At 37.2% G+C, this 14,573-nt stretch overlaps 1 protein-coding gene across 1 annotated transcript in view; it reads right to left on the bottom strand.

Annotated features, from left to right (window-relative positions):
- The window catches only part of LOC149834658 (myosin-1-like), a 54,481-nt gene that overhangs the window by 24,154 nt on the left and 15,754 nt on the right, over positions 1-14,573 (bottom strand). Inside the window, exons 9-16 of the mRNA XM_090011519.1 lie at positions 5,431-5,534; positions 5,188-5,326; positions 3,640-3,758; positions 3,355-3,507; positions 3,179-3,268; positions 2,194-2,271; positions 1,149-1,307; positions 852-1,055 (exon numbers count right to left, since the gene is read on the bottom strand). Coding sequence (XP_089867645.1) covers positions 852-1,055; positions 1,149-1,307; positions 2,194-2,271; positions 3,179-3,268; positions 3,355-3,507; positions 3,640-3,758; positions 5,188-5,326; positions 5,431-5,534 — 1,046 coding nt within the window. The remainder of the gene's footprint in view (positions 1-851; positions 1,056-1,148; positions 1,308-2,193; positions 2,272-3,178; positions 3,269-3,354; positions 3,508-3,639; positions 3,759-5,187; positions 5,327-5,430; positions 5,535-14,573) is intronic.

Genomic DNA, 14,573 nt, shown 5'->3' with positions numbered 1-14,573 from the left:
ATAAAGACCAGCACTTGGATCATCTGATTACGATGCATAAGCAAAAATTTGTAAGGCTTGAAAATTTGGGAATTGGTTCTTGGATCGTTTGATTACGGCATGTAGGCATGAATTTATGAGCCTCCAAAAATCAACATCCTACAAAGAGCAATATTTTCTTGGCTCATAAAACTGTGATTTTTCATCAAAAAGCATGATCCAACAGCAGATCTCTAGCATTTGGACCATTCTTAATACATCAATGAGGTCTGATTGGGTCAACACGACCCGTGGATATTTGTTTCAAGTTTTCAACTCATTCGGAGGTCAAGTCGCCATGACCAAATCTTACCCAATATAAATAAATAACATATATACATATATATCCTTATGCATGTAAATATACACTTTTATCCAGATTGTAAAACTACCAATATCCCAAATGATTGACAGCAACTAAGCAATTTAACAAGGAAAACAAGAGAGCAGATCAGGTGATCCGTCAAATCACTTTAAGTGATTTGACATCATCATCGTCCATTGCTTCATCCCACAAGGATCCCACGGTCGTTATGCAATTTGTGGACGGTGATGATGCCAAATCACTTTCCTTAAAGTGATTTGGCAGATCACCTGATCTGCTCTTGGAAAACAATATCAACAGTTTAAAATGAAATAAGCCAAAAAAACTCAGATGCATATGAAGCAGTCACATAGAGATTGAATTTGCTACTGTTCTAAACAAAATCATATGTCTCTAGAAAGTTCAGTGGTGCTTATTTTACCACAACCAGCTTTCAGATTAACAAATCTCACAATCTCTTGACTCAAATTTGCTCTCTGGTAAGACAAATCATGTTAAAAAATCATACCTTGAACTTTGTCCCCACACTTTGCTTTTGGGTGCCCACACCATTTTGCCGCCAAAAAGGACTTACAGACTTCTCAGAATTATTAACAATGTTAGAAGCAAACAACTGTGGCAGGTAGCAGTTGCAAGATGAGAGAAGTTGGATAGGATCAGAATGAAGCAAGTCCCTGTTCTTCTCCAAGAATCCAGTTGTATCATACAAAACCTGGTTGGATTCTCAAGGGTTAACATTTGTCATATTAAACCAATATCAAAAACTCAAAGAGGTAAGAGAGAAAAAAAATCTACAACAACCCACCTTTCCAGTAGAATGACACACACTAAAAGCTGGACCTCTTTCTTCTTTGAAGCAAGAGTTATGATTTAAGTGTTGTTTAAGTTTAGCTGCAAAGGTCAAATCAGTGCCATTGGGAAAAGTTGACTCTTCATCCAACAAAGATAATAGACCCAGTGGTTTCTGCAAAAAATAGAAAGGGTGAATATGAGCTAAACAGTGAAAAAAATCAATCTAACGACATCTAAACAAAGGTGACCAATAATATGAACCATCACGATGTCATTAACCGATTCAACACAATGCCTAAATGCATAGCATATGGTAGAAGAAAATGAAAGTGGCTACCAGGTGAAATACTTTAAGTTTTAAAAAATCAACTAATAAGACCCTTGATCAAAGAAGCACCAGTGCAGGAGATGTTTTTATAAACTTTAGAAAAAGAATATATAAATTTTGTATGGCAATCAATGCAGGAAAAGCTAAACTTTCAGAAAATACTACCATCTCTGCAGTTGAACTTTTTCACAAAAAAAGATAGCTAATAAATAGAAGAACAAAGTGTATGAGCTATAGTTGACGGAAGTGACTTCCTAGGGGGGAAGCACCCTTTTCCAAAGCGGGACGCATGGGGGAGACTCACTTCCCATTTGAGGGAAGTGTGTTTCCCAAATCACTTCCCTCTGGCATCCTTTTTGTTTCCCACTTGTTTCCCCTTCGCTTCTCACTCACTTCTCCCTCGTCTCCGTATTTTTTTGTGTTTTTCATGCTATTATTTGTTTTTTTTCACTTCCCCCATGCTCGCCCCTCACTTCCAACTTGTTTCTTCATGTTTCCTTTTTCGCTTTGCTTCCAAAACGAATCCTGCTTCACGGTTCATACCATTTAACAGTCACTTCCCCTCTTCAGATTCATGCATTGCATCCCATATCCATTTCACATCCTGGTAACTATTGCTGAGCCAAAAACATGTCTCATTGGCCTAACAAGCAGATCGACTAAATAGTAGCTCCAAACATGAAAGGAGCAGAAAACAAGAAAAGAAGAAAGAAATAAAGAGAAAGAATACCTTCTCAAAGAGACTCAAGCACTCTTGGTTGTCCTCAAAATCAACTTTTGTCCAATCAATTCCATCCTGGGCATATTCCTGTAACAAAATTTTCTGGTAGGTCAAATTTGCTATTCTAGTAAGGCAGAAAACGCAACAGATTAAATGGAAAAAATCTTTTATCCCAAAAATAGGTAGCAAAATAGAATAAGTGTGTTACAACAGACAAACAAATCCTAGTAACAGGCTTATTTGTTGTAGAAAACTATAGATATCAAAGTAAGTACTTTGATAGGTTGAATGCCTTTTAGTAGCCACTGTCCCATTCAATATGCACAATTCTTTCTGTCTTCTTGACACAATTCTTAACAAGAATTCCACGAAAATGCTGTATCCCCATACTTTTTGCCGCATCCTTGTGATATAGCCTTACAGGAGCCTTGGTCATGCAAAAGAAATTATTGACATGACTAGAGTTTTCCAGAAAGCCAGATTCCCATGTTTCTCTAAAGGTGAACATGTTGCAAAAATAGCCCAATAAACTGGGCATCTTGTACATTTCATATGGTATCACTCATCAAGTTTTTTACTGAAAATTTCCTCATTATGATTAATATTAAATCTCTAGGCTTTTAAACCTTTTCTACTGATACCTGGCAACTTCTAGTTGTACACTTGAACATCGGGTTTTGAGTCTACTAACATGCAGTAATCACAGCCATCATCCCAAAGTACAAATCTAGTTATAATTTGTAACCTTAGCACTGTATGTTTTTATAATCTAACTAGTTGCATACTTATTAGATGAAGATGCCCAATTTACATTACTTCATCATTTGCATGGCATATGTGCAATACAGTCAGGATTGTAGTTATTATGGCTAAACCTCATTAGATTAATAACCATTGTGCCATGTCAACATTGAGAGACAAATAAAACCTCCTAAGCCTGAATGTCATGAACTTTGGTGAAGTAAATATGAAAGACTTGAACATGAAAACTCACCTCCTGTTCAAGCTTGAATAGATGACGATTGAAGTGCTGCTGCAGCCTTTCATTTGCATAATTTATACAAAATTGTTCAAAGCTATTTTTCTGGATATCAATTAAAATTGTTAAAACAAAATCTCATGTATTTTGAACTTAGAATTATCTCGAAACCATAATAGAAAACCACATACATGAAATGACTCGAAGCCGTAGATATCTAATATACTTATCGATCTCCCAGTACGCCGTTTACCCACTTCAAGTGACTTATTAATTTGTTCTACCAGCCATTCAAATAAGCTAGCATAGATTGATTTTGCCAATGCATCCCTAGTGTCGGTGGCCTTCATTCAGAAAGTAGAAACACAAAAACAAGGAAAGTGTGATAAGAGTTCATGTATTTAGTTTAGATAAAAGGAAAAAGAAGAGAGCAGGCAAAAAAGAGAAAGGAGATCATAAATTCATATTTTTCTAACCTGTGACATTGTTAGCTTTTGCACTATATTATCATTGCCAGCTCGTATTTTACGAGTCGACAGTGCTAACATGAGGTCCTCAACCTTGCACCCTAACAATTTTGCAGCATTTGATACACCTGAGGCAATAAAAAATGAAACAAAAGAAAGGCCAACTTAAGATAGCAGAATTGCCAATTACAGCAGATCTATCTACTAAGGTATCTACTCACTGCTCATCATAAGCTGTCTGCATCATGTTTTCAATACATAAATTAATGCCTCCAATGTCGAGCAATATGTTAAGTGAACATATTTCAGTGACTTTTTCTGAAGTTCACATCTGGTAGCTGATGAAGACTGAACCATTAAGTTTACTTTCAATAAAAGTCCAACATCCCACCAACTCCCACCCCCCCCCCCCGCGCCCGCCCAACACATGCAAAAAACGTGTGTGCATGCACATAGTTGTTTACTGAAGTGTTCTATGCACACTTTCAATGCAGGAAGCACCACGCTTCCCCCAAAAGGAGGAAGCATGGGGAAAACTCACATCTTTTTCATTTTGCTTTGCTTCCCACTAGCTTCCCCCTTGTTTCCCCCTTGGTTTTTGTGTTTTTCATGCTTTTTTTTTTTGCTTCCTCCTCGCTTCTCCTTCACTTTCCACTTGTTTTCCCCTCGTTTCTTTTTTTTCTTCTCACACACTTCCAAAATGAATCCCACTTCCTGCTTCATACTACTTTTTAACACTTGCTTCCCTGCTTTTGCTTCATGCTGCATCCCGTATCCATTTCACTATTTGGTAACCGTGGTTCTACCAACATTCTCACAATTATTCATTCAAATGCATTTTTTATACACACATTGGTATCTAGGCCTTCATCTGGTATTTCAAAATTCTGAAAGGAAAATGGTGGACTTGACTAATATATTGATGGACTAGATCAAAAATCAGCTATGGTGAACCTTTGGATGAACCATTAGAGACATTGAATGAGTCCAACTACCAGCTCAACCCTCTCATACACTTTGGCAAGTCTTTGCATAATTTGGATTGGTCAATAAAGCAGTTAATGGCCTAATCAAATATATTGACTGTTGTGTTTGACTATGCCTGGTTTTGGCATTTGGTCAACTCAACTCTTCCAGGTCTTGTGCAAGAAAGGTAGATGGCTTAGCATTTTTTTTGCTTTTTGGGCAGCTGTCAACTCCACAGAATCTTTGATTAGTTAGGAAGATTTAGCAGGATATCCAAGTCATCTCCATGTGTGTGTGCATGTACGTGTGCTTGTGTTGGGTGTGCATGAGAGAAAAGGAACAAAGTAAATTTTTACATAGACTACCAATATTTAAATACAGAACCATAAGAATTATCAAGCACTATGATAAACAGTTAAGTTGAAAGTTGAAACAGATCTTGTGGGAACAGGACAAAATAAAAGTTTTGTTTTTAAGAGTAAACTATATCAGAAGAAAAGTTTTAAAATTTTAATAGAAGGACCACAAGAATTATCAAGCACTATGATAATTACAAAAATATGAGGCAAATCAACTTTACATAGAATTTACCTTCATCATCCACAACCTCCACATGATTTTCATTATCAATCACTGAAAATGATATGTTCCCAAGCCACAGCACTGCAGCTAGCATTGCAAATGCATTCTCTTGGTCATCTTTGGATATTTGGACTACATTTAAAGCATCCTGGTCACATAAAAAGGTTGAGTCAACACAAATGAATGCAAGGAAGAAATCCATTGTTTGATGATACTATGTCCAAGTAAGTTTAAGATGAATCATAAACTTACTAGCAGCGTATGAAACCGCCTAGCATCATCAACATCATCAATTGTCAAGCAATCACTCTGGTTCAGATAATTATACTCACAGGCTGCTTTGAGATTCAACCTCTCTGAAAAGGAAAGGTATTCCATCAATCGATATCAGTAGTATATATGATCAATTCTATCAGGTGGCCTGATTATGACATCAAAAAAAATATAAAATATATGTGCTTTTAAACAAGGCCGAGTGATGAAAGAATGCAAATTGACATCCGTAAATTTAATGATAGCTGCTTACCCACCACCTGAACAAGGTAACAACAATGTTAAACTGGCAAGCAGCAGGCCTTCTATTCAAGTTTAAACCAATAAAGCAATGATCTTTTCAAATAAAAGCACTTTTTATACTGAAGCCCTAAGTGAAAGATGGTAAATGAATTTGACTGGCTTGCTCATAAAAGTCACAAAGGCGTCATGATGGAAAAAATATTCACAATAGTTGGAGAAACCATACCCTATACCACTAGAATAAGACTGCATGATATGATATGGATAAAGCCAGCTTTCAGAGTACAGTCCTTATAATTAGAGTGAATACTATAAGTGCTTGTGGCATATCCTCTTGTATGTCAGCTCTTAGTATTTTAGACGCCTTTCTTTTGACTCACTTTATCTCTAGTCATTGAATAGTTACATCATAAAATAGTAATTAATAAACAAAGAAAACTTCTAAAAGAAAATAATAATAAAAAATGAAATGTGAAAGTGTACTTACTAACTATAACCACCTGAAAAAAGAGAAGAAAATGCAGAATACAGTCAAATGTAGTCTTTTTACAGTCCAAGCTTCAGGAAAAGGGAAAAAATCTGGTTTTACAAGAGAATCTTGATGCAGGCCCTTCTCAGAAAAGTAATCTGTTTTTAGAAGAGAATATTGACACAGGCCCTTCTCGTCCAAAAGGGAACTACAGGAGCAAAAAGATGAAACGCACTATATGGCTTGAGTTATGAGAGCGGATTGAATAAAACACGGGGTGACATTAGCAATGTCACCCAACGTTCACAACCACAAACCCCACCCCTCTGTGGGTCCCGCTTGTACTGAGCTACAGGAGAAAGGGGCAGGGATTGTGGTTGTGAACGCTGGGTGACATTGCTAATGTCACCCAGAATTTTATTGAATCTGCTCTCTTGAGTTACAATCCATCATGTGGCACTGAAAACACATAGGGCTGTTAATGGGTCATTTTAAAGCTGTGTTTTAACCCAACCATTATCCAGAACTGGATTTGAGTTTGACCATGTACGTTTTTGGATTCAGATTCAGTCAAGAACATATACTAATTTAAATCCAGACCTCAACCCATATATCATATGTGGAGACCCTGATATGACCCAGATCTGACTTGTTGAAGCCGTATAGATGCTGCAGTTGACAGTTTAAGCACAGTCTTTTGAAAAGCATGCTTTGTTTTCAAGTATACATTATGTTAACCATAAAGAAGATTCTTCATTTTTCTGATAAGACCTAGTCAGGGATGTAAGCACCAGAAATACAAGATATTAAGTGGACTTACCAATGTTGTAAGTACCCTACCACATTGTACAATACGATATGTATCATAACTATGACCAAACTCGATACGATACCATATGCAATTTAATCAAACGAAAAATATATATACATGAAAATTTTATGTCTCAATTATTTTAAACTTTACTAGGTTGGATTGGACCCAATTGGATTGGATCCAATTGGGGATCCAATGTGAAGTGGTGTAGGAGTTTCAAAAAAAATATAATAAAGCAACTGAAGAAAAAAATAAATAAAACATTAATTAAGGCTTTGGGGGGTGGTTTGGAACTAGACCAACCAAACCTAGTTGGTTACTCCAAGGAGACCTTGGAAAACACCCAAGGTGGGGGTCGACCTCCCATGTGGAGTCCTCCCCTATGCCTTTCGTGCACATGGGGAGGGGAGTAGCATTGAGAAATGCATGAGATGATCTTCCTCTCATGCAAATTCCAAGGGTCCTAGGTAGAAGATCCCAAGGATCATCCCAAAGTGGATAACGCCTTTTTCAAAACATGAAACAATTTTTCATTTTTGTGAAATATGTAAAAGTGGTTTTTGACTTGGAAAATGGCATTTTTGAAAGGAGGGTTTAACCTCATCTCAACCCCCCATCTCACACTTGTAATCTTGGCCACACATTTACCTCAAACCCTAGGCTAACTCTATAAATATGGGTCAAAAAGGTGAAGAGAAGTCATTCTCTCCCCATTTTCGAAAATCTCTCTCCCCTTGCTCTCTCTTCCCCTTCCACGAGTTTTCTTGGAGCATTTGTGGAGCTTTCAATCTCCTTCTCTAGTGTGTAGTGTGAGGTACCATCAAGGGACTTCAATCTACATGATTTTGAGGAAGAGGTTTAACTCTCTCTTATGCTTGTGCTCTTGTGAAGTAGTGTTCTTCAAACAAAGTAAGTGAATCTACCAATAACTATTTTTGTTCATGTTTTAACTTTCATCCACATATCCATATGCAAGTATGTATTGTATCTGTATTGGTTGTATCATACGATACAACCATGTATCATACCATACTAGGTGTATCGTACGATACAGGGTATATCATGTATTTATAATACATGTCTGACGCACTTTAAATGGGCCGAAACTCGACTTTTTTAATTTTGGGTTTTAAAGACCTCCCTAGGGCCGATTCTCTCCTTTGTGTAGAGCCCTTTAGAGAAGAACCCACGCACCCTAAGAGGCGTGAGAGCGATTTGAGGGGCCAATTCGTACGCAAGATAGAAGGATTTTGCGGATTTCTCACATAAAAGTGCATTTTCATCATTTTTTCACTCACGGGAGTGGGTTAAGGTAACAAATTCGTATTTTTTTTCATTGATTTTTTTGTGAAAAATAGCATCAAATGATCCACCATGGAAATGGGGCACTCAAGTAATGAGTAAAATCGATTGAAAATCAAGTGCATGTGTTGAAGAAGAAGCAGGCATTTTGAATGAAGACATTTAGTGGATCAAACGTGGAAGGAGCACAGGAGGTAGATGATAAAGAGCCCATGAATATTGGAAACCACTAGTTTTTGTGTTTTCTTAGGTGAATCATTGGTTTTTTGGAGGTGCAAGAAGCAACAAAAGGTCTCTTTGTCCTCCACCGAAGCTGAGTATAGAGCCATGGCATCTACAACCATGAAAATAGTATGGATTCGACGTATGCTAGAAAATATGAGAGATCATATTCAAGAACCAACAAAGCTATGTTGTGACAATAAGAGTGCGATATACATTGTCAAGAATCATACCTTTCATGAGCGCACAAAGCACATAGAGATGGGTTGTCATTATATTCGAGAAGAATATTTGAAGAAGGTTATCGATCTTTCATATGTGACATCTGAATATCAACTAGCATACTTCTTCACCAAGGCGCTTTGCTCGCCCAGATTTAATTTTCTTTTGGGCAAACTTGCGGTCATCACACCGTAAGTTTGAGGGGGTGTTAAAATGAAATCTCATATTTGTATAAATATATAGAGAGAGAGAGAGAGACATTTACATATATACCATGTATATATGCAAATATATCTCTATATATATATATAAATATATATATATATAATAATTCTTGTAAAACCCGACAAGGGTATTTTCAGCTTTTTTGTTTTGCGCATATTCCAATAGGAACATGTTGTACTTTTATTCTTTTATTCTTTTATTTCTTTTTTTCTTTATTTTGTTTTTCTTTTTATTCTTTTTGGTCAAACCTTGGGGGGGGGGGGGGGCAATATAGTCGTTGGGCCCCTCCAACGGTCACATTTGTGACCATTGTGTTAAAATATATGTAATTCATATATATGTATATATTTATATACATATATATTTGTATTATCTAAAATACCCGATAGGGGTATTTTAGTCATTTCACAAGTACCCGATAGGGGTACTCGTTTCTTTTCTTTCTTTTTGTAAATTCCTTTTTTATTTTTTTACTTTTTATTTTTGGGTTTTTTGCCCACCTAAAAGGGGCCCCACCATGGAGTCGATGGGGCCCCCAACGGTCACATTTGTGACCGTTGGGGGCTCCCAACGACTCCATGGGAGCCCCTAGGTGGCTCTTCTTTTAAGGCCATAAGGCCACTCCTCCTCTCCTTTTGTGTATAAATAGGGGTGAACCCCTCTTGTATTCTCCACTCTTGAGAGCTCTCTCTCTTTTCAAAAAGAGACATTTATATTTTTATGTTGTGTTGTCTCTTGTGGTTTTGGGTGTTAGCCCTTTTGTTTGTTCATTAGTGGATGTTGTAAGTGCTTAATGCACTCTTTGTTTTTCCGCATATTTCATTACATGGTATCAGAGCCTTGTGTATGCTCTTCTTCTTAATATAGCTAGTTGTGTAGCTATATTTTTTTCTTGTTGTATCTCTCTTCATTTATCCTCTTGTGAGTGATTAACATGGAAGGAGAACAAAAGATTGATCTCTCCTTCAAGCTCAATGGCTCCAACTACATGATGTGGGCCGCCGCCATGGAGAACAACCTCAAAGGTAAAAAACTTTGGGGATACGTTATGGGCACCATTCCGGAACCACAACAACAACTAACTAAGATGGATGGTGATCAAGAAAAAGCTCTTGAAGGAAATGCCCGCATGAAGGCCATTGAAGATCACCAATCTAAAGTAGAAGATTGGGAAAGTAAGCATGCCAAGATTCTTGCTTGGTTCATGAACAATGTGGAGCTCAAGATTTGCGCCAACATTGCCAAGTTTCGGATGGCGAATGAAGCATGGTTTTTCATGAAAGGTATGTTTACTCAAAAAGACCTTGCTCGTCAATTCTTTCTTCAAGAAAAAATCCGGACTATCAAGAAAGGAGAAATGAGTGTAAGGGATTACTTTAGCACTCTTGGTCCTCTATGGGATGAACTATCTTTACTAGAACCAAAATGGGTTTCTAGTGTGGATGTGGAATTAAGGAGAGAACAAATGGAAAAAGAGCACTTTTTTCAATTTTTACATAGGCTTAGGCCCGAATATGAACAAGTTAGATCTTCCCTCCTACATAGATCTAAGCCTCTTCCCTTGGAAGATGCCATAGCCGAAATATGCCAAGAAGAAACTCGTCTTGGCATGATTAAAGGAGGAGATGATGTCTTGGCCGTATCAAAACCCGACAACCATATGAAAGCTTACAAACCTCCACATTTTGGAAGGCAAAATAATTATAATGGCAACTATAGAAAAGTCATTTGCCATCATTGTCAAGAGTCGGGTCATATAAGACCTAATTGCCCTAAGTTGAATGAAGCACCTAAAAATAAGGTTGCTTCCGTTGAAGAAGCTACTCAAAAGAAAGAGAAAGTCATCAAAGGGAAGGAATCTTTTTCTCTTGCTCAACTATCGGAAGCACTACAAACTCTACTCAAGATACCATCAACCTTGGGTGCCGCCATAGCTTCTTCCTCTCCTCCAGGTATGTCGTCTTGGATCCTTGACTCTGGAGCTTCCTTTCATATGACCCCACTTGAAAATGAGCTTTCCGATTTATGTAATAATTATAAAAACTCATATGTTTCAACTGCCGATGGTACATCTTTACAAGTAAAAAGTTTTGGAACTTTAAACTTTTCAAAAGATTTCTTTGTGCCAAACGTGAGAGTTGTACCTCAACTTAATTTAAATCTTCTCTCTGTTGCTCAAATATGTGATCATGGATGTGAAATCTCCTTCTCAACTAAGGATTGCTTTATACAGGATCTCCGGTCCGGGAAGCAGATTGGGCAAGGCCATAGGAGGGGAGATCTCTATTATATGAGCAACTTGAAACTCCCCACTAACTCTTTTTGTAACCATGTCCAAGATAAAAATATTGATATTTGGCATCAAAGACTTGGACATCCAAGTTTCTCAAAAATATACTCCTTTCCATTTGGAAAGAAATTTTGTAATGAGAAACATTTTGTTTGCAAGAATTGTATTTTTGGCAAAATGAAATCTACTCATTTTCCAAACCGAACTTTTGTGTCCAAAAGACCTTTTGAGTTAGTCCATTCGGATGTTTGGGGTCCTTCCCCGGTCATGTCTAAAGGAGGGTACTCCTATTACGTTACTTTCATCAATGACTACACTAGGTATGTATGGATCTACTTTCTCAATTTAAAATCCGAAGTCTTTGACTTCTTCAAAAACTTTTATATGATAGTTAAAAATCAATTTTCAAGTAATATCTCTACTCTTAGATCTGATTCGGGTGGAGAATATTTATCAAATGAATTTCAAAACTATTTAGAAGTAAATGGAATTTGTCATCAAAGATCGTGTCCTAGGACTCCCCAACAAAACGGCTTGGCCGAAAGAAAGCATAGACACATCATGGAAACCACTAGGACACTCCTTATTTCCAAAGAAATTCCAAAGAGTTTTTGGGCCGAAGCGGCCTTAACCTCAACTTATTTAATAAATAGAATGATATCTTCATCCTTACAAAATACATCTCCATATGAAAAACTATTTGAAAGAACACCCGATTTCAATAGATTAAGAATTTTTTGATGTAAATGTTTTGTCCTTACACATAAACGGGACAAATTATCTCCTAAAGCTATTGAATGTATTTTCTTGGGATATGGAGAAAATCAAAAGGGTTTTAGATGTTTTGACTTGAAAAATATCAAACTCTATGTATCCAAAGATGTAACCTTTTTGGAAAATGAAAATGGTTCTGTGAAAACTAAAGATATTGACGAAAGTGAATATGCTTTTTTATTTGATCTTCTATCTCAAGAAGATGAGACTTCTCAAGAAGAGGAAATCTCTAATGAGTCTTTGAATGACTTAGAGGATATTCCTCTTGATAATGTTATAGATGAAAGTGATAGACCAATCCAAACCTATGTTAGGCGTGGTCAACAAACTCAGATGAGCGCCTTAGAAAAATACTCTCAAGGATCCAACATAGAAGAAACCTCTTTAAGGAGATTCGGTCGGATCTCCAATCCTCCTAATAGGTTTGTTTCCTATGAGTCACTAACTCCAAGATATAGAGCGTGTCTAATTGCGTTGCATTCATTTCATGAACCTTCACACTATAATGAGGCCAAAAATATTCCCCAATGGGTTGAAGTCATGAACTTAGAGCTTAGTGCTCTTGAAAAGGCAAAAACTTGGGAAATAACTTTGTTACCCACTGGAAAGAAATCAATTGGATGTAGATGGGTCTTCAAAATTAAAACTAAGAGTGATGGTTCATTAGAACGTTATAAAGCACGGTTAGTAGCTAAAGGATATGCTCAAGAATATGGTATAGATTATGAAGAAACCTTCGCACCTGTTGCTAGAATGACTAGTGTTAGGACTCTTATTGTCATTGCGTCAGTGAAAAAATGGCCTATCTATCAATTAGATGTTAAGAATGCATTTTTAAATGGCGAATTAAATGAAGAAGTTTACATGGATCCCCCACCAGGAGTATGTATTGGTAAAAATAAAATTCTCAAACTTAAAAAGGCATTATATGATTTAAAACAAGCCCCAAAGGCTTGGCATGATAGATTTAGTAATGTAATGACAAGTTTGAATTTTCGTTCATGTTATACTGACACTGCTTTGTTTGTGAAAAGTGCAGGGTCTTCAGTAGTTATTTTACTACTTTATGTTGATGATATGATCATCACTGGAAGTGATGAGCAAGGAATTTATGATATTAAGAAAGTTTTAAAAGAACATTTTGACATGTCTGATCTTGGCTTCTTAAGATACTTTTTAGGGATTAAAGTGGCGTACTCTCCTCGAGGGTACATATTCTCTCAGATGAAACTGGCTGCTGACATTTGTTCTAAATCTGGTATCTCTGATGATAAGAAGACAGAAACCCCTGAAGTCATCAATGCAAAGTTAAGGTTGGAAGATGGAACACCTCTCGAGGATCCTACTCCCTACCGGCAACTTGTTGGGTCTCTAACCTACTTATCCATTACTCGGCCAGACATAGCTCATGTTGTCCACTCTGTCAGTCAGTTTCAACATGCACCTACAACCGTGCACATGAGTGCAGTCTTAAGGATCGTCAGATATATCAAAAACACCATAACTAAGGGAGTTTTTCTTTCCTCTTCCTCATCACTTGATTTAATTGCTTATATTGATGCGGATTGGGGAGGAAATCCCAATGACTGAGTCTCAACTACGGGTTTCTGTGTTTTCATAGGTGACTCTATGATTTCTTGGAGGTGCAAGAAGCAGCACAAAGTATCCTTGTCCTCAACGGAAGCGGAATATCGTGCTATGGCCACTACAACCATGGAACTTGTATGGCTAAGAAGTCTCCTCAGCGATATGGGCATTGTCATCTCTACTCCTTCGAAAATGTGTTGTGACAACAAAAGTGCAATTTATATTGCAAACAATCACACCTTCCATGAGCGTACTAAGCATATTGAGATGGACTGTCATTACGTCCGTGATGAATACCTGAGAGGAACCATAGCACTACCTTACGTCACATCTGAGTACCAGTTGGCAAACTTCTTCACTAAGGCCCTTGCTGCTCCTCGTTTTTTGTTTCTCCTTAACAAGCCATCGGTTATATCCCCGTAAAGCTTGAGGGAGGGTGTTAAAATATATGTAATTCATATATATGTATATATTTATATACATATATATTTGTATTATCTAAAATACCCGATAGGGGTAATTTATGATATTAAGAAAGTTTTAAAAGAACATTTTGACATGTCTGATCTTGGTTTCTTAAGATACTTTTAGGGATTGAAGTGGCGCACTCTCCTCGAGGGTACATTCTCTCTCAGATGAAACTGACTGCTGACATTTGTTCTAAATCTGGTATCTCCGATGATAAGAAGACAAAACCCCCTGAAGTCATCAATGCAAAGTTAAGGTTGGAAGATGGAACACGTCTCGAGGATCCTACTCCCTACCGGCAACTTGTTGGGTTTCTAACCTACTTATCCATTACTCGGCCAGACATAGCTCATGATGTCCACTCTGTCAGTCAGTTTCAACATGCACCTACAACCGTGCACATGAGTGCAGTCTTAAGGATCGTCAGATATATCAAAAACACCATAACTAAGGGAGTTTTTCTTTCCTCCTCCACGTCACTTGATTTAATTGCTTATACTGATGCT

Source organism: Nuphar pumila, chromosome 6, assembly GCF_984573655.1.
Source record: "Nuphar pumila chromosome 6, dmNupPumi1.hap1.1, whole genome shotgun sequence".
NCBI classification, from domain to species: domain Eukaryota; kingdom Viridiplantae; phylum Streptophyta; class Magnoliopsida; order Nymphaeales; family Nymphaeaceae; genus Nuphar; species Nuphar pumila.
This window is presented reverse-complemented; position numbering and strand designations above follow the sequence as displayed.